At 37.2% G+C, this 17,148-nt stretch overlaps 2 protein-coding genes across 3 annotated transcripts in view; one reads left to right on the forward strand and one right to left on the reverse strand.

Annotated features, from left to right (window-relative positions):
* Positions 1–2,594, forward strand: part of LOC131798326 (nesprin-1) — a 76,639-nt gene extending 74,045 nt beyond the window's left edge. For both annotated transcript variants that reach the window (XM_059115988.2, XM_066160395.1), the window contains 4 exons: positions 95–418; positions 679–822; positions 1,179–1,294; positions 2,085–2,594. In XM_059115988.2, the coding sequence (XP_058971971.2) occupies positions 95–418; positions 679–822; positions 1,179–1,265 (555 nt within the window). In that variant the 3' untranslated portion in view covers positions 1,266–1,294; positions 2,085–2,594. The remainder of the gene's footprint in view (positions 1–94; positions 419–678; positions 823–1,178; positions 1,295–2,084) is intronic.
* Positions 2,595–4,312: 1,718 nt separating this feature from the next.
* The window catches only part of LOC131798322 (platelet binding protein GspB-like), a 38,729-nt gene continuing 25,893 nt past the window's right edge, over positions 4,313–17,148 (reverse strand). Inside the window, exons 59-90 of the mRNA XM_066159939.1 lie at positions 16,975–17,016; positions 16,792–16,845; positions 16,515–16,592; positions 15,771–16,118; positions 15,417–15,458; positions 15,232–15,285; positions 14,899–14,976; positions 14,692–14,763; positions 14,032–14,343; positions 13,702–13,743; positions 13,519–13,572; positions 13,242–13,319; positions 12,501–12,845; positions 12,146–12,187; positions 11,961–12,014; positions 11,688–11,765; positions 11,481–11,552; positions 10,820–11,131; positions 10,536–10,577; positions 10,307–10,360; positions 10,098–10,175; positions 9,404–9,715; positions 8,788–8,829; positions 8,618–8,671; positions 8,424–8,495; positions 7,749–8,108; positions 7,425–7,463; positions 7,208–7,284; positions 6,639–6,697; positions 5,879–6,007; positions 5,236–5,281; positions 4,313–4,916 (exon numbers count right to left, since the gene is read on the reverse strand). Of these exons, the coding sequence (XP_066016036.1) occupies positions 4,495–4,916; positions 5,236–5,281; positions 5,879–6,007; positions 6,639–6,697; positions 7,208–7,284; positions 7,425–7,463; positions 7,749–8,108; positions 8,424–8,495; positions 8,618–8,671; positions 8,788–8,829; positions 9,404–9,715; positions 10,098–10,175; positions 10,307–10,360; positions 10,536–10,577; positions 10,820–11,131; positions 11,481–11,552; positions 11,688–11,765; positions 11,961–12,014; positions 12,146–12,187; positions 12,501–12,845; positions 13,242–13,319; positions 13,519–13,572; positions 13,702–13,743; positions 14,032–14,343; positions 14,692–14,763; positions 14,899–14,976; positions 15,232–15,285; positions 15,417–15,458; positions 15,771–16,118; positions 16,515–16,592; positions 16,792–16,845; positions 16,975–17,016 (3,943 nt within the window). The 3' untranslated portion in view covers positions 4,313–4,494. The remainder of the gene's footprint in view (positions 4,917–5,235; positions 5,282–5,878; positions 6,008–6,638; positions 6,698–7,207; positions 7,285–7,424; positions 7,464–7,748; positions 8,109–8,423; positions 8,496–8,617; positions 8,672–8,787; positions 8,830–9,403; positions 9,716–10,097; positions 10,176–10,306; positions 10,361–10,535; positions 10,578–10,819; positions 11,132–11,480; positions 11,553–11,687; positions 11,766–11,960; positions 12,015–12,145; positions 12,188–12,500; positions 12,846–13,241; positions 13,320–13,518; positions 13,573–13,701; positions 13,744–14,031; positions 14,344–14,691; positions 14,764–14,898; positions 14,977–15,231; positions 15,286–15,416; positions 15,459–15,770; positions 16,119–16,514; positions 16,593–16,791; positions 16,846–16,974; positions 17,017–17,148) is intronic.

Consider the following 17,148-nt stretch of genomic DNA (forward strand, 5'->3'; position numbering starts at 1 on the left):
TTTGACCCGACTTAGAGTGTCCATTGTTTTGAAACTTATCATTTCTACGACAAATTAGGATACGCAAATAATTCTGTCTCTGATTTTCCTCTAGGAGTTTCTGGAAGACATAAACTCTCATCGTTCGCAGCTGGAACGTATCATCAAGCGGAGTAAATATCTGCAGCTGGAAGCCAATACTACTTCTGCTTCCGATATCAGACTTGGAGTGGAGTCAATACAGAGCCGGTGGGGAGCGATTCGTAGTCGCGTAGAAAATCTTGTCCACCGCCACAGCAAGTTGTCAGATAAAGCGGAGAAATTCGAGGTTCTTCGTCAAGAGGTGTACAGCTTTTTAACAGAAGCGGAACTCAAGCTGATTACCCTCGATCCTTATACTTCAGAGGTGGAACCAAGAGTTCAGCTGGAGAAACTTAAGGTACTAAGGCTCTGTTAACCCTTTAGCTTCCAGAAGTGATTGACAAGTAACTTCTCCTTACAATATCCATAGAGCTGACGCTTGGTTCCGAATGTCATACAGAGCTGTGTATTAGCTCGTCCTGACTTTGACGTCATTTGCTGAATAATAGATCTTGCATAGCTTCAAAAATCCGAACGCGGGCTTTCTAAAAATGAGAAGAATGTACTAGACATCATGATCCATGTTTTTATCTCAAGTTGACATTTATTCCCTCTCAGGGCTTACAAAGACTCATCAATATGAACTATGCGAAGCTTAAAACTTTGCTTCAAGAAGGAAAAGCCATGCGAGAGTATTGTTCACCGTCGGAATTCCAACCAGTACAACAGACGATGGACGAACTTAACTCCAGATGGCAACAGGTACCGTTTAAATCTTGATCAGGGCTGTCACTAATTTTGAACATGGAAGGTGCATAAGAAGAAGAAGGCGGTCGACGGTGCTGAGTAACGTTCGCGCATTGTCACAAATACGCTTATAAATCCGCAGCAACAGATACGTTGATAAGTATGGGGGTAATTTTTAAAATGTCGAAATCCTTGATATCCCTCATCCATTAAGACATCTATTAAGCATACTTAAACATACTACTGTTGAGGACTGTCCAGCTCTCGTATCGATGTTGTTGTAGCCCAACCTACCCTAAAGTATTGTCTCATTGGATTGTCATTTCTGTAACAAATATGGTTTTTAATTCTCTCTATTTGTGTTTGTTCAGGCCCTCCACTGCTGCATGACGTGGATCTTGGATCTAGCAATTCCCAGTCCTCGCTCCAGTGCTGCGGCAGCAGCTGAAACGAATTAATTCGTCCCGGAATAACATGTTCAATGTTTGTGAGTTTTGACTTTAATTGTCCTTTTTGAAATCTTGGAAAAGATGGCAGACAATGATTTCCCCGCTAAACTCCACCTCGTTTGTGCCTTTTTATTTTTCTTGAGCGTGACATTGAGCTCTTTCTGTACCCCGCACAGTACCCCTCTACTCTAACTTAGGATAATCAATGGGTACTGGTGAACTTTCGGGAAACTTGACGAAACTGCTGGAGGGCGGGAAAGAGGGTAGGGGGGATTAAACCGAACGCCATCCAGGAAGGTTCTTCGCAATGCGATTTTGCGGAAACCGGAATACTCTCTTTCCATTTTTAGCCACTAAGCTTGTGCGAGTTAGTATGTTTTTGGAATCATTTGTCGTGTGAGACCATAATCATGCTACCCGTCTTGAGATATTTCTTGTTATAAAATTAATGAGATTAAACGTGCGCCCTTCTAGGTTGATAGCTTTGTTTTGATTGGAGAATAGTCGCTCTGTTGCGAGGCGTAAGATCCACGCCCATTTATAAAAGGCCTGGGGGTTGGGAAAACCCGTAACAGATATGCGAACCCTCGAGTGTGGGTCGCGTGGGGGTTTGGAAAACCCGTGACAGATATGCGAACCCTCGAGTGCGGGTCGTGTTTGCATAACTATCGTTAATTCTTGCTACAACTCAGCTGATTAGTTGAAGCTATCTGAAGGCAGAAAAAATCATGTGGCTGAAATCTTTTTCACAAGCAGCATCCACGATGATTTGCTGCCGGCCAAAGGAAGCTGAGCTGTACTGAATTTTTTTTCTCTCTTTTGTTTTAGGTTATACTTGCAATTAAAGGAAAAAGGTCATGATTATCTCCGTTTGGAAAGTACTTTTTATGACTATATTTTTTTCGACGAATGATCTTGTACATAGAGATCAATACTTGGTTTATAATTGTGTATATAAACTCCCTCCCCCCCCCCCCTACTCACGCAATACGTTGACAACACTTTGTTATTTCTACGACTGGCCATTTCTATACAGCAATGTGCTTGTTAGGTTATCTTAGAGTTTTTAAAGGATATTCATATTATTATTTTCAGTGTATTCGGCTCGGCTTTAATCAGAGGTAATAGATTTTCTTCCTTCACTGAACGAGTGTAGGTGAAGTATTTTTACAGGACTCTGTACTTAATATGACATAGTGTCCTCAGATACGTGTATATTAGTTAATAGTTTAAGAAATGCAAAGTTATTTTTATAGACTTGTCTAAAATATTGTTGACTCAGAAGAGTAACCTTTATATCAAACGATGTTTGTTCATTAAAGACACAAGAGACTAGTATTTGTTTGCAATGTGCCTTTTGCTGCGTCAATTATTCAGCTTAAATTATTGGGGACTGCTAAAGCCCTCTTCCACATTCCAGAGACTTTTAGAAAACAATAACGACTTTGCGTCAACACTTCCATTGTAAAATGATTGAATCTTCAAACTATCATATCTTGAGCATAAAATCTCGCGGGTCGTTAAGTGTGCGCGAAGATTTTTTCCAAGGTTAGACTAATCCAGGGTCAGGCTGAGTACAGGCTTCACCAAATAAACAAATTTCAATATAAAACTTTGGGGCCCTGTTTACCGAGTGCTTTGAGGAGCTACGTGTTTTTTGTACATGATTATTCGCTTTTTTTGATCGAATCCATAGGTAACGAAATGCAACGGGTTAAATGAACTTACGTCTGAGACCACTTGTAAACCAAATAATAAATTTTGACGGTTAATTTGCATATTGTAGATAAAACTATAATTTTGGATCAAAAGCCTAAGAACTGAATGCTGCAGAAATACTTAACAGATTTTCACTTTAGAGTGAATAGTTCTTCATCGCCTGAAGAAGATTAGCAGTCGAAAGTGACCACATAGTGAGAAACGGTTACATTTCTCTTATGAAAGTGTTATTTACCGCGATGACTTACAAAAACGTATTTTACTTTATAAGCGAGTAGTTGTCTGGGATCATCCAAGCTTGTTTTATCGATTAGTATTGGACATGCCTGCATACATTATTTCCATTGTCGACTAATAATGGAAATTCCTTCACATATTATTGAAATTACATTGACGTCTGATGTCATCATCAAACTGATTGTCTGAAACATCGCACAAGTATACATTGATGAATAGATCACTTTATTCTACCTGAAGTACTCATCAAACAGGCAGGTTAAATGAGATACAATGTGTTTGGTGTATGTCGGGGGAAAATGAGATATAGGTATGTTATTTTTATTGTATTCAATTGTTTTGAGATGTTTAGGCTTGGATATACATGAGCACCAGTGTAAGAGAGTGGAGTAGGGTGGAGTGAACGGGCCGCCCAACCATCCTAATTTAGCTGTTAACCAATCAGAAAGCGGTAATCAGACCTAACCCAGTCTGACCGGTTCTGCTCTCTGAAACTTTGCATAGTGACAGACTTGCGAGTTATCGAAAATGGCGGACATATCTTTTGAGCGACACCGTCAAAACTTGTTTTGAGGAGATTACAGTTTAAACTAACGGAAAAAAGATTTTTTAAATATATTATTAAACAACAAAATAAAGAGTGGATCAAAAGAGTTAGAATGATAGATCTTCGCTTTGGATATGGGTGCTGAACATCATTTTGAAATCCTTACAATTGAAAGACAAAGTCACAACTTTCATTATTTGAACCTTGGTAAACTTTGATAAATTGTGCATGAATAAACCAGATCACTACGAAGTCGAAATCTTGATCGAATAAGATGCCATTTACTTTATGAACAAGCAGAAATTTTCGCGTCAGCTGATTTTTAATTTTAAAGTTATTCGTATAGTCAGAAGATTGGCTCGGGAGAATGAGTCGGTAACACTTTGTCCACGACTAGAATAATGAAACCTTTACGCCGTGGTATTGGAGCAAAAGGTGAATTCATAAAAAGTTACCACTAAGAATTTATCCAATAGAGCCTTATTGGGTTGACGGACCTGTCACTAAGTTCTTTACTAAAGCAGAGTTCTAAAATGAATAAGCACAATCTACATCCCTTTCAGTGAAGTTTATTTCAAGAAAGCCAGTCCCTTTAGAGAATTACTCGTACACATAAATATCCCATCGTTCCCTTCAACTCCATTGACATTTCTGTTATCCTTTTTTCTCCTTTTCAGCCCAAAATTTATCTCTTTTCTACACTATCAGTGAATATATGTCCCTTGTTACTTTTCGTTACGGAGGAAGGGCAAAGAGACGCGACAAGGCGCGGCGACGGCGCTTCTTCTTCATTTCCATGATCTCACCATTTTGGTTCACAAATTCTTCATTTGCGTGTGAAGGTGTTGATTCGCATGCCTGTCTCCCGCATCCACATTCCGTGATGATATCCAAGTCGGCCGTTTTTCTCGTTGTTTCATTTCCATTTTTGCAGATCAAATTGATTGTCACAATGGTATTATTAGACGGCTTGCAACACTTGCAGTTTTTACTTCCGTAGCCTTCTGGCAGAGTTTTTGCGATAGTGCTCGACTCACAATTACCTCTGCATTCAGTGAGACTAACCTCGGATTCTGATTCACAGCCGTCAGGGAATTTAAGGATACTTGGCGCCCTATGGCCGAGTTTGCAGATGTTCTCATCGTCTTCCGTTTTTACTATAAAATAAATTAAACATATCGTCTTTATACGAGCCATTATTGTAAACTAAATCAGCGTCCTTTAAAACGTCGGGCCTGCAAAACCACTGTAAAAAAAAAGATTATTTCTAGATTGTTTTAATAGGTTATGAATGATACTACACTGGAAGGTTTGAAAGAGAATGGCACTTCGTTGCCAACAAAACAGTGAATTCGGTTTATATTTTGAGTTGCTGGTTCGAAAGAGAAATCCATGTACACGACCGATCATGTTAATCCCACCCTTTCCCCTCCCCCCCTACTTAGAAATAATTGTATGAAGAATAGAAATACAAACCGCATTGTGGACAGCATTGATCCTTTGATGGTGGTCGTTCGTATCCCTTCAAAGAGGAGAAAATGTTTGTTTTTAATTTTTACTCTAAGCTGCATTTCTCAAACGTGAATGACTTTCGAAATTTTGTCAATGAAACACTTTTTCGTAATGTGGCGCTCTGAAAAACTTAGCTCCCAGCGATATCTACCTTAGTGACCAGCATTAAGACATTTATGTAGAAATGATATGTGTGGTTTGGTTAGGTGCAACTGTAGCACAACATGAACGCAGACCGGTTGATCGGAGGCTTCAGATGATGAATTCGAGCTGGGTTCGGCTAATCAAAAGCTTAACTTTGTTAAATCAAACTAAAGTTACTATTTACTTGGCTTTGAATGTAATGGACTGAAGTAACCATAGTAAACCAACGGTCAGCTACTGCTATAATTGAGACTACTTTTAAAGAGTAGGAATTAAAATCTCGAGCTCCGATACTTGAAGAATATTGTATATTATCGCTGATGGGTGTCGTAATGGACTAGTGGTGGCTAATAATTAAAGCTCTATCTAGGTGTTTAGCCAGGCAACATTTCGACAGATCTACAAACTATCTTGACAAAGTAAAAAATAGAAATGCATTCAATTTTAATAGCAATCCACTTACCTTAGGACACTCAGAACATTCCTTTATGTAGACTTCTATTTGAGCGACTTGGTTGTTTTCAAAGCAATCATTAAAAACCATTTTACATTTGACAGTCTTGCAAGGCCCATCCGTCCAGGTTTCTCCCTCCTATAAGCAAACGAAAAATGCTTTAAAATAAGTTACCAATGCAATCGTAAATTGAAGAAAGTGCTATTCTTGAAAACAGTCAGTCGTGAAACCAATGTATAACACACATTCTTAATGTGTGAGTTTGGTGGGTAAGGATCAGCAGAATCTCAATTTTACGAAGTAACGACTGATACTCCTCTCATAATACCGATTTCACTCCTTTCACCCTTTAACTCCCAGAAGCATTAACTTGTTGCTTCTCTCTGTCACATTCATGCATCACCTAGCACTTTGGTATTAAGAATACTCAAACTTATCAAGTAGATTTTATCGTGATCCAACACAAAATTCTTGTGACTAATTAACAAGGAAATGAGTAGCTGAGTAGCAGCCAGAAGGAGAATTGATCAGATCTTAGGAGAGGGAGGTTGACTCAGTCACGCTTGGCTCAAAAGTTGGTTGAGTATTCGAGAGCCCGATGCTCTTATATCAGCATTATGTATCAGAATGTTGTCATGGATTCACATGTTATGACCACCTGACTAACAAGGAGGTTCATGGAGTATACAGGAACAAATAATCTTTTTCAAAAGTGCGAGAAATATGTGGTAACAGTTATAAAAAGATCGGGATCTCAGTCTCGACTTACGTGATGCTTTTCAGTTTCATTGAATCTATTTGTGTATACACAAATCGGACAGATCGAACCTGGAAGCCAAAGAAAAAGTGAAACAAAATTACTTCCAAAAAGTGTGGGAATTCTGCATTTCAGAAATTGTGACGTGCGTACACGACAAAACTAGACACCTTGAGAGAATTACCTCCTAATTTGTTCAAAAAAGGTCAGTTGTGGTTAGAAAAGAACCTCTTTTTTTGGTATGGGTACTTTTCAATTTTTAATCACAAGTGCAAATGTAGCTAAAGGGGTTTTTAAGGCGGCATGCCGTGACAATGGGATGTGAAAAACATTTAGTTCGATCTAGATTTGTAACATTTCAGCAAGTGTTGTTGCTAAAAAAATAACGCCCCGACAAGAAAGCTTTCACAATAAAAAAGTCGAAAGTTATTTAAAACCATTGATTAACGCGAATAATTTTTCATACATAGGGCTTTAAGCTTTATGAGGTGGGAGGGGGGAGAATTTGAAGGGAAGTGTGATACTCAAGAAAATTCCTCTAAATAAAGATTAACGATTGCTAAAATATTTGAAGCACTTACTACTTGAGACAGATGTCGAAACTGACGAGGATGTAGTCGGTGAGATTGAAGAAGAAATTGAGGAGCTAATACTCGAGCTGCGAGGAGACAATTACATCAAACTGTTAAAAGCTATTTCTTTCAAAGCATAACTAAGAATACGTTTGGTTTGTGAGTTTTTGACCACTAAAAATCTGAATAAGTTTCAGGTAACAACGGTTGAAAGAATGAAACGTACCTTGATGACGTACTAAGAGAAGTTGAGGTCGGCGTTTTACTTTATGAAATAAAAAAAAATGAGTTAAGATTATCAAAAGCTGCGTATTTCTTAAATGTTTTCATTTACTGAGTTGCAACAAAAGCTTATGGCGCAGATCACCGATTCCTGTTAAATTCCTCTCCAAGATCACTGCAATTACTCACTGAAGAGAAAGTGAAGGTTCAATATATTACTCCCCTTTAAGCGAGATCGCAGTCGGGTTCATTTTAAACCACAAAGTTCGTTCCCGATAACAAAATAATACTCTAAAGCACCCAAAACAAGCTTTGGGAATCATCATACCTTGACGAGGTCGACAGGCTCGATGAGCTTGAGATTGATGATGAAGTCGACAAAGAACTTGATGTCGAGACAGAGCTAGATGTGGATGCTGAACTTGATGTCGAGGCAGAGCTGGATGTAGAAGCTGAGCTGGATGTCGAAGCAGAGCTGGACGTCGACACTGAGCTCGATGTCGAGACAGAGCTAGATGTGGATGCTGAACTTGATGTCGAGGCAGAGCTGGATGTCGAAGCTGAGCTGGATGTCGAAGCAGAGCTGGACGTCGACACTGAGCTCGATGTCGAAGCAGAGCTGGAAGTTGACACCGACGACGAAGTTGAAACACTCGAAGACGTCGAAGCAGAACTTGATGTAGAGACACTAAAATGTGTCACAATTTATTCAAAATGATGACTGGTTATTTAAAAATCTTTTGAATAAAAAGTAAACTCTCGCTTCATGAAACTATATATCTGAAGGGCAACTTAACTTCATCATAGAATTAGCAAACAAAGAACAAGACAAAGATGTTGAAACTCACGACGGAGTGAAGAAAGGCTACTTTTATACAAAGTTTGAGACAAAAGTCTATATATCCCTTTCGTGATGATTATGTTAAGCCGTAAAAAGAATAATCAAAATAAAATAAACACCTTAAGAGATCCAGGAGAAAGGTCACTAAAATGTCATTCATACCTTGTCGTTGTTGGTGTCGAAACACTCGATGACGTCGATGATGATGTTGACGCAGAACTTGAAGTTGAAGCGCTGATTAAAAAATACAACGTTCACCGATAAATTTATACCATCTACTATAAATTACGAAAAAAAGAATAAAGTAACAGTGATCAAAATAGTCCTCCATAGAATGATGGATAATTTGCTGATACCTTGAAGAGGTTGACACACTTGATGAGGTTGATGCAGAACTTGAAGTCGATACACTAGAGGAGAATTAAACGATCTCAGGCGTCAGAAAGGCAGATAAATACGGCCTTGAAAAACATATAATAATATCTGTTTTTCATAAACATGAAAATTTTTGACCAATCTTCAATACCTTGAGGAAGTTGACACACTTGATGAACTTGACGTGGACACACTGAAAAAGAAAATCGATCAGTTCCTTGTGTAAACTGTACACGCTTAATTCTTTGAAAACTTACCAAAATTTTTACAAACAAAACTTGCTTTGTACGGAGTTTTACAATCATTAGAATGGCGCATAAGAGTTTTTCAATTGCAGGAATAACGAGACCCTCGGCTTATTGCTTGAAAGTGTAAGCGTACGGTCTCGACTTGTGATAAAATGAAATCTTGCGAAACAGAAGACGTCGACACTGACTATGATATTGAAGCGCTTGAGGATGTTGATGCCGACGACGATGTCGAGAATCTCAATGAGGTCGAAATTGATTACGATGTTGAAACGCTAGATGATGTGGACATCGACAACGATGTTGAAGTGCTTGATGATGTTGTTGCCGAAGAAGAAGAGGACGCATTATATCTACACTTCAAGAACTTTAAAAAAGTTTACAGTATATAAATTATTTTATTCCCATCGATGGAATTGTTTACTTCTAAATGCCTAACTTAGATTTTTTTCGATCAAAACTTTAGTTTCAATATCATAATATCATATTATTGAAAACTAAAGAAGATTAAGTCCTTACCTCGTCGTAGTTGGTGTCGAAACAGAGGAGGATGTCGACACTGACGATGATGTTGAAGCGCTTGATGAAGTTGATGCCGATGATGATGTCGAAATGCTCGATGAAGTCGAAATTGACGACGATGTTGACACACTTGAGGAGGTCGACACTGATGATGATGTGGAAGCACTTGATGATGTCGACGCTGATGACGATGTTGAGACAGTTGATGATGTCGACGCTGACGACGATGTAGAAGCACTTGATGATGTCGATGCTGACGATGACGTTGAAACGCTTGATGATGTTGACACAGAACTTGATGTAGAAGCACTTCAAAAAAGCCATGAGAAAATATTAAAGGGAACAGTAACTTTCAAACAAAGCTTCATTTGAAAAGATTAAAAGAACAAATAGGTTAAACTCCTACAATTTATCTCTAGACATAAAAACATTATATAGATATCTGAACATTAACGTCTACAGGCCAGAAATAGACACTTTGACATAAAATTAGAATAACGAATGACGAATAAAAAAAAAGGTTGACTTCGTCCACAGATATTAAAATTAAAGTGATTTGAAACAAAAAAGGTTTCTTCTTAAAAACTAAATGAAAAAAAGTAAAAGGTTGCTTCAAAATATTAATAGTAACCTGTAAGAAGCGGATGTACAAGGTAATGATAACGTAAGGAAGCAAAAGTATAATTTATACCTCGTTGTTGTTGGTGTTGAAACACTCGATGACGTAGACGCCGAAGATGATGTTGACGCAGAACTTGAAGATGAAGCACTGATTGGAAAGTAAAATTCACCAAAATATATAAAGGCAATGATCTAATGGGTCCTCATACTAATAATTATTGACACAATGGATTATTTTCAATTAAAATAAAGATCTAAAGTTTTTTCTGTTCTTCTTACCTTGACGATGTTGAGACACTTGACGAAGTTGACGCAGAACTTGATGTCGACACACTACGGGGAGATAAAAAGATTCCAAGTGTTGAAAAGGCTAGTAGAAATAGTCTATCTTTAAAAAGATTCCAAGTGTTGAAAAGGCTAGTAGAAATAGTCTATCTTTAAAATCTTTAAATCAACCTGATGCAATCTGTGTCTGATGCATTTCAACTTTGAAAAAAAATTTAAATACCTTGAAGAAGTTGACACACTTGATGAACTTGAAGTAGAAACACTGAAATAAAATCACGGATTAAAATTTCAATCAAACCTTGTACGTCTTTCAACAAACCATGATCATTTTGGTTACAGTGAAAAAAGCTTTCAACCTGCCTAGAAGTTGTATGGTATCATCTAAGATATACTAGAAACAAAAGCACACCGGTCAAAGTTTCAATTGTATTGCTACTACCTCGAAATGTGAAAATATTAGTGCGAGTCTCATACGAGATTGAACTGAATCCACGCAGCGCATACCTCGTTGTAGTTGGTGTCGACACAGAAGATGATGTCGACACTGATGATGAAGTTGAAGCGCTCGATGAAGTTGAAGCCGATGACGATGTCGAAATGCTCGATGAAGTGGAAATTGACGACGACGTTGAAACGCTTGATGAAGTCGATACTGACGATGATGTCGAAGCACTTGATGATGTCGACAATGAGGAAGATGTTGAAGCGCTCGATGATGTCGATATTGACGAAGATGTCGAAGCACTTGATGATGTTGATACTGACGACGATGTTGAAGCGCTTGATGATGTTGATGCAGAACTTGATGTAGAGATACTATAAAGAGATTTTAATCATTCTTTAAGAAAAGTCTCTTTCTTAAAAGTTTAATTTAAAAAACCATACTGTCAAAGAAAAAAAAAGATGTCAAGGCTTTAACTACTTCTACTTCTTAACTATAAACGTAAAGAAAATTTATAGATTCTTGGAAACCAAAAATCCAGAATAATGCAGTAGACATCAATGAGTACCGAGTATTTAACTTCAGTAAATAATAGAGATATTAAAAGTGACGTTGATCTCAAAAAAATCATATTTACTCTTACAAAGAAGTTGAAGAGAAAAAAGTTGACATGTTGCATTAAATTAGACTCTGTAAAGCAATATAAAAAACATCAACAATCACCTTGAAGAAGTAGATGCACTAGATGATGACGAAATCGACGATGATGTGGACGCGGAACTCGAAGTAGATACACTAAAAACCAACACGTTTACTTTTACAAGAAGTTAAGGGATATAATCTATGTATCTATTTTTCAATGTCTAAGATAAGTCGAGAACAAAAACATATTCACCTCCGGAAATATTGTCTCAAATATATCATTTATACCTTGTTGTTGTTGGAGTTGAAACACTCGATGAAGTCGACGCCGAGGATGATGTTGTCGCGTAACTTGAGGTTGAAGCGCTGATTATAAAGTAAAACACAACAAAATGTAGGTAATATTTTACAAATAAGGTGCAAAAACAAATTAAAACAAGGACAACATCTACAGCAGTCCACTAACTATACACTAATCAAACTATGGATCGATAAATGATACGATCGACTATTTGCAGTTAACATAACGATCTCACGTGAAACCATCATGGTTTTTCCTACCTTGACGATGTCGAGACACTTGACGAAGTTGATGCAGAACTCGATGTCGACACACTACAAGAAAATTAACAAAATTGAAGTGTTGGAAATTTAAGAAAGGTAGTTAATCGTTACATATTTTAAAGATGTTACCACAATTAAATCTGTGTTTGATGCGCTTTAACTTAAACACAACTTCTAAATACCTTGAGGAAGTTGATACGCTCGACGAACTTGAAGTAGACACACTAAAAAGAAAAACATGGAATAAGATTATGGCTCAGAATGTATACAAACAACTCAGCTTTAGACATAAGTCCTTTAAAAACCCATCCAGGGGGGTTCCTAGGGGTCTTTCAAGAATTATGTTAGACTACAATAATAGTTTGGTTAGAGGGAAAAACTGATTTAGAAAGTGTAAAATATTAACCAACATATAATAGAAACAAGAGCAAGCTGTTTATGGTAATAATTGTATTGCTATTGTCTCGAAATGTGGCGATATGAGATTTGAGTATCATATCGTCCTGTGAGATTTAACTAAATCATAGTGGTGTATACCTCGTTGTAGTTGGTGTTGAGACCGAAGATGATGTCGAAACTGATGATGTTGAAGCGCTTGATGAAGTTGACGCAGACGACGATGTCGAAATGCTTGATGATGTCGAAATTGACGACGATGTTGACACACTTGATGAAGTCGACACTGATGATGATGTTGAAGCACTAGATGATGTCGACGCTGATGACGATGAAGAGACACTTGATGATGTCGACGCTGATGACGATGTAGAAACACTTGATGATGTCGACGCTGACGACGATGTAGAAGCACTTGATGACGTTGATGCTGACGATGACGTTGAAATGCTTGATGATGTTGACACAGAACTTGATGTAGAAGCACTTCAAACAAAGCCATGAGAAAATATTAAAGGAAACAGTAACTTTCAAGCAAGTCTTCACTTGAAAAGATTTAAAGAACAAATGGGTTAAACTCCCACATTTCATCTCGAAGACATGAAAACATTATATAGGTATCTGAACATTAACGTCTATAGGCCAGAAATGGACACTTAGGCACAAAATTAGAGAAAGGACTAACTCACCAGCTTAGGATAAAAAAAAAAGTTGACTTCGTCGACAGGTTTTAAAGAAAAGTGATTTGAAACAAAAAAAGGTTTATCCTTAAAAACAAATATGAAAAAAGTAAAAGGTTGTACCAAAACATTAATAGTAACCCTCTAAGAAGCGGATGTACAAGGTAACGATGACGTCAGGAAGCAAAAATATAATTTATACCTCGTTGTTGTTGGTGTTGAAACACTCGATGATGTAGATGCCGAAGATGATGTGGACGCAGAACTTGAAGTTGAAGCACTGATTGGAAAGTAAAATTCGCCAAAATATATTACGACAGTCCATTAACCACTGAGAAGTGATACTATGGATCATAAACATTACCCAATATCGTAAAAATAAAGGCAATGATCCAATGGGTCCTCATGCAAATAATGATTGACGCAGTGGATTATTCTTTGCTAAACTAAAGATCTAAACCTCTTTCTGTTCTTCTTACCTTGACGATGTTGAGACACTTGACGAAGTGGACGCAGAACTTGATGTCGACACACTACGAGGAAATGAAAAGATTTCAAGGGTCGAAAAGGTAAGTAGAAATAGTCTATCTTTAAAATCTCTAAATCAATCTGATACAATCTGTGTCTGATACACCTTGACTTTGTAAACAAAATGTAAATACCTTGAAGAAGTTGACACACTTGATGAACTTGAGGTAGAGACACTGAAATAAAATCATGAATTAAAATCTCAATCAAACCTTGTACGTCTTTCAACAAACCATGATCAGGAAATCTGAGGGGTTTCTCAACAATTATGATGAGGCATAATATTCTTTTGTTTACAGTGAAAAAAGCTTTCAACCTGCCTAGAAGTTATATGGTATCATCTAAGATATCAAAGAAACAAAAGCATACCGGTCAAAGTTTCAATTGTATTGCTACTACCTCGAAATGTGAAAATATTAGTGCGAGTCTCATACGAGATTGAACTGAATGCATGTAGCGCATACCTCGTTGTAGTTGGTGTCGACACAGAAGATGATGTCGACACTGATGATGAAGTTGAAGCGCTCGATGAAGTTGAAGCCGATGACGATGTCGAAATGCTCGATGAAGTGGAAATTGACGACGACGTTGAAATGCTTGATGAAGTCGATACTGACGATGATGTCGAAGCACTTGATGATGTCGACAATGAGGAAGATGTTGAAGCGCTCGATGATGTCGATATTGACGAAGATGTCGAAGCACTTGATGATGTTGATGCTGACGACGATGTTGAAGCGCTTGATGATGTTGATGCAGAACTTGATGTAGAGACACTACAAAGAGATTTTAATCATTCTTTAAGAAAAGTCTCTTTCTTAAAAGTTTAATTTAAAAAACCATACTGTCAAAGAAAAAAAGATGTCAAGGCTTTAACTACTTCTACTTCTTAACTATAAACGTAATGAAAATTTATAGATTCTTGGAAACCAAAAATCTAAAATAATGCAGTAGACATCAATGAGTACCGAGTATTTAACTTCAGTAAATGATAAAGAGATATTAAAAGTGACGTTGATCTCAAAAAAATCATATTTACTCTTACAAAGAAGTTGAAGAGAAAAAAGTTGACATGTTGCATTAAATTAGACTCTGTAAAACAATATAAAAACATCAACAATCACCTTGAAGAAGTAGATGCACTAGATGATGACGAAATCGACGATGATGTGGACGCGGAACTCGAAGTAGATACACTAAAAACCAACACGTTTACTTTTACAAGAAGTTAAGGGATATAATCTATGTATCTATTTTTCAATGTCTAAGATAAGTCGAGAACAAAAACATATTCACCTCCGGAAATATTGTCTCAAATATATCATTTATACCTTGTTGTTGTTGGAGTTGAAACACTCGATGAAGTCGACGCCGACGATGATGTAGACGCAGAACTTGAAGTTGAAGCGCTGATTATAAAGTAAAACACAACAAAATGTAAGTAATATTTTACATATAAGGCGCAAAAGCTAATTAAAACAAAGGCAACAACTGTAGCAGTCCACTAACTATTGGCTAATAAAACTATGGATCCTTTGCGAAAGACAATAACATTAAATTACAGCAAATGATCCAACGGGTTCTCTGACGAGTGATAAATGACACGATCGATTGTTTTCAGTTAACATAAAGATCTCACGTGAAACCATCATGTTCTTTCCTACCTTGACGATGTTGAGACACTTGACGAAGTTGATGCAGAACTCGATGTCGACACACTACAAGAAAATTAACAAAATTTATGTGTTGGAAAGCCAAGAAAGGTAGTTTATCGTTACATATTTTAAAGATGTTACCACAATTAAATCTGTGTCTAATGCGTTTTAACTTAAACATAAATTCTAAATACCTTGAGGAAGTTGATATACTCGACGAACTTGTAGTAGACACACTAAAATGAAAACATGGAATAAGATTATGGCTCAGAATGTATACAAACAACTCAACTTTGGACATAAGTCATTTAAAAACCCATCCAGGGGGGTTCCTAGGGGTCTTTCAAGAATTATGATAGACTATAATAATAGTTTGGTTACAGGGAAAAACTGATTTAGAAAGTGTACAATACTAACCAACATATGATAGAAACAAGAGCAAGCTGTTTATGGTAATAATTGTATTGCTGTTGTCTCGAAATGTGGCGATATGAGATTTGAGTATCATATCGTCCTGTGAGATTTAACTAAATCATAGTGGCGTATACCTCGTTGTAGTTGGTGTTGAGACCGAAGATGATGTCGACACTGATGATGAAGTTGAAGCGCTTGATGAAGTTGACGCAGACGACGATGTCGAAATGCTTGACGATGTCGAAATTGACGACGATGTGGACACGCTTGATGAAGTCGACACTGATGATGATGTTGAAGCACTAGATGGTGTCGACGCTGATGACGATGTGGAAGCACTTGATGATGTCGACGCTGATGACGATGTAGAAGCACTTGATGATGTCGACGCTGACGACGATGTAGAAGCACTTGATGACGTTGATACTGACGATGACGTTGAAATGCTTGATGATGTTGACACAGAACTTGATGTAGAAGCACTTCAAACAAAGCCATGAGAAAATATTAAAGGAAACAGTAACTTTCAAGCAAGTCTTCACTTGAAAAGATTTAAAAAATAGATAGGTTAAACTCCCACATTTCATCTCGAAGACATCAAAACATTATATAGGTGTCTGAACATTAACGTCTACAGGTCAGAAATGGACACTTAGGCACAAAATTAGAGAAAGGACTAACTCACCAGCTTAGGATAAAAAAAAAGTTGACGTCGTAAACCGGTATTAAAGAAAAGTGATTTGAAACAAAAAAAGGTTTTTATCCTTAAAAACAAATATGAAAAAAGTAAAAGGTTGTATCAAAACATGAATAGTAACCTCTAAGAAGCGGATGTACAAGGTAACGATGACGTCAGGAAGCAAAAATATAATTTATACCTCGTTGTTGTTGGTGTTGAAACACTCGATGATGTAGACGCCGAAGATGATGTGGACGCAGAACTTGAAGTTGAAGCACTGATTGGAAAGTAAAATTCGCCAAAATATATTACAACAGTCTATTAACCACTGAGAAGTGATACTATGGATCATAAACATTACCCAATATCGTAAAAATAAAGGCAATGATCCAATGGGTCCTCATACAAATAATGATTGACGCAATGGATTATTCTTTGCTAAAATAAAGATCTAAACCTCTTTCTGTTCTTCTTACCTTGACGATGTTGAGATACTTGACGAAGTGGACGCAGAACTTGATGTCGACACACTACGAGGAAATGAAAAGATTTCAAGGGTCGAAAAGGTAAGTAGAAATAGTCTATCTTTAAAATCTCTAAATCAATCTGATACAATCTGTGTCTGATACACCTTGACTTCGAAAACAAAATGTAAATACCTTGAAGAAGTTGACACACTTGATGAACTTGAGGTAGAGACACTGAAATAAAATCATGGATTAAAATCTCAATCAAACCTTGTACGTCTTTCAACAACCCACGATCAGGAGATCTGAGGGGTTTTTCAGGAATTATGATAAGACACAATATTCCTTTGTTTACAGTGAAAAAAG

This window comes from Pocillopora verrucosa, chromosome 13 (assembly GCF_036669915.1).
Source record: "Pocillopora verrucosa isolate sample1 chromosome 13, ASM3666991v2, whole genome shotgun sequence".
NCBI classification, from domain to species: domain Eukaryota; kingdom Metazoa; phylum Cnidaria; class Anthozoa; order Scleractinia; family Pocilloporidae; genus Pocillopora; species Pocillopora verrucosa.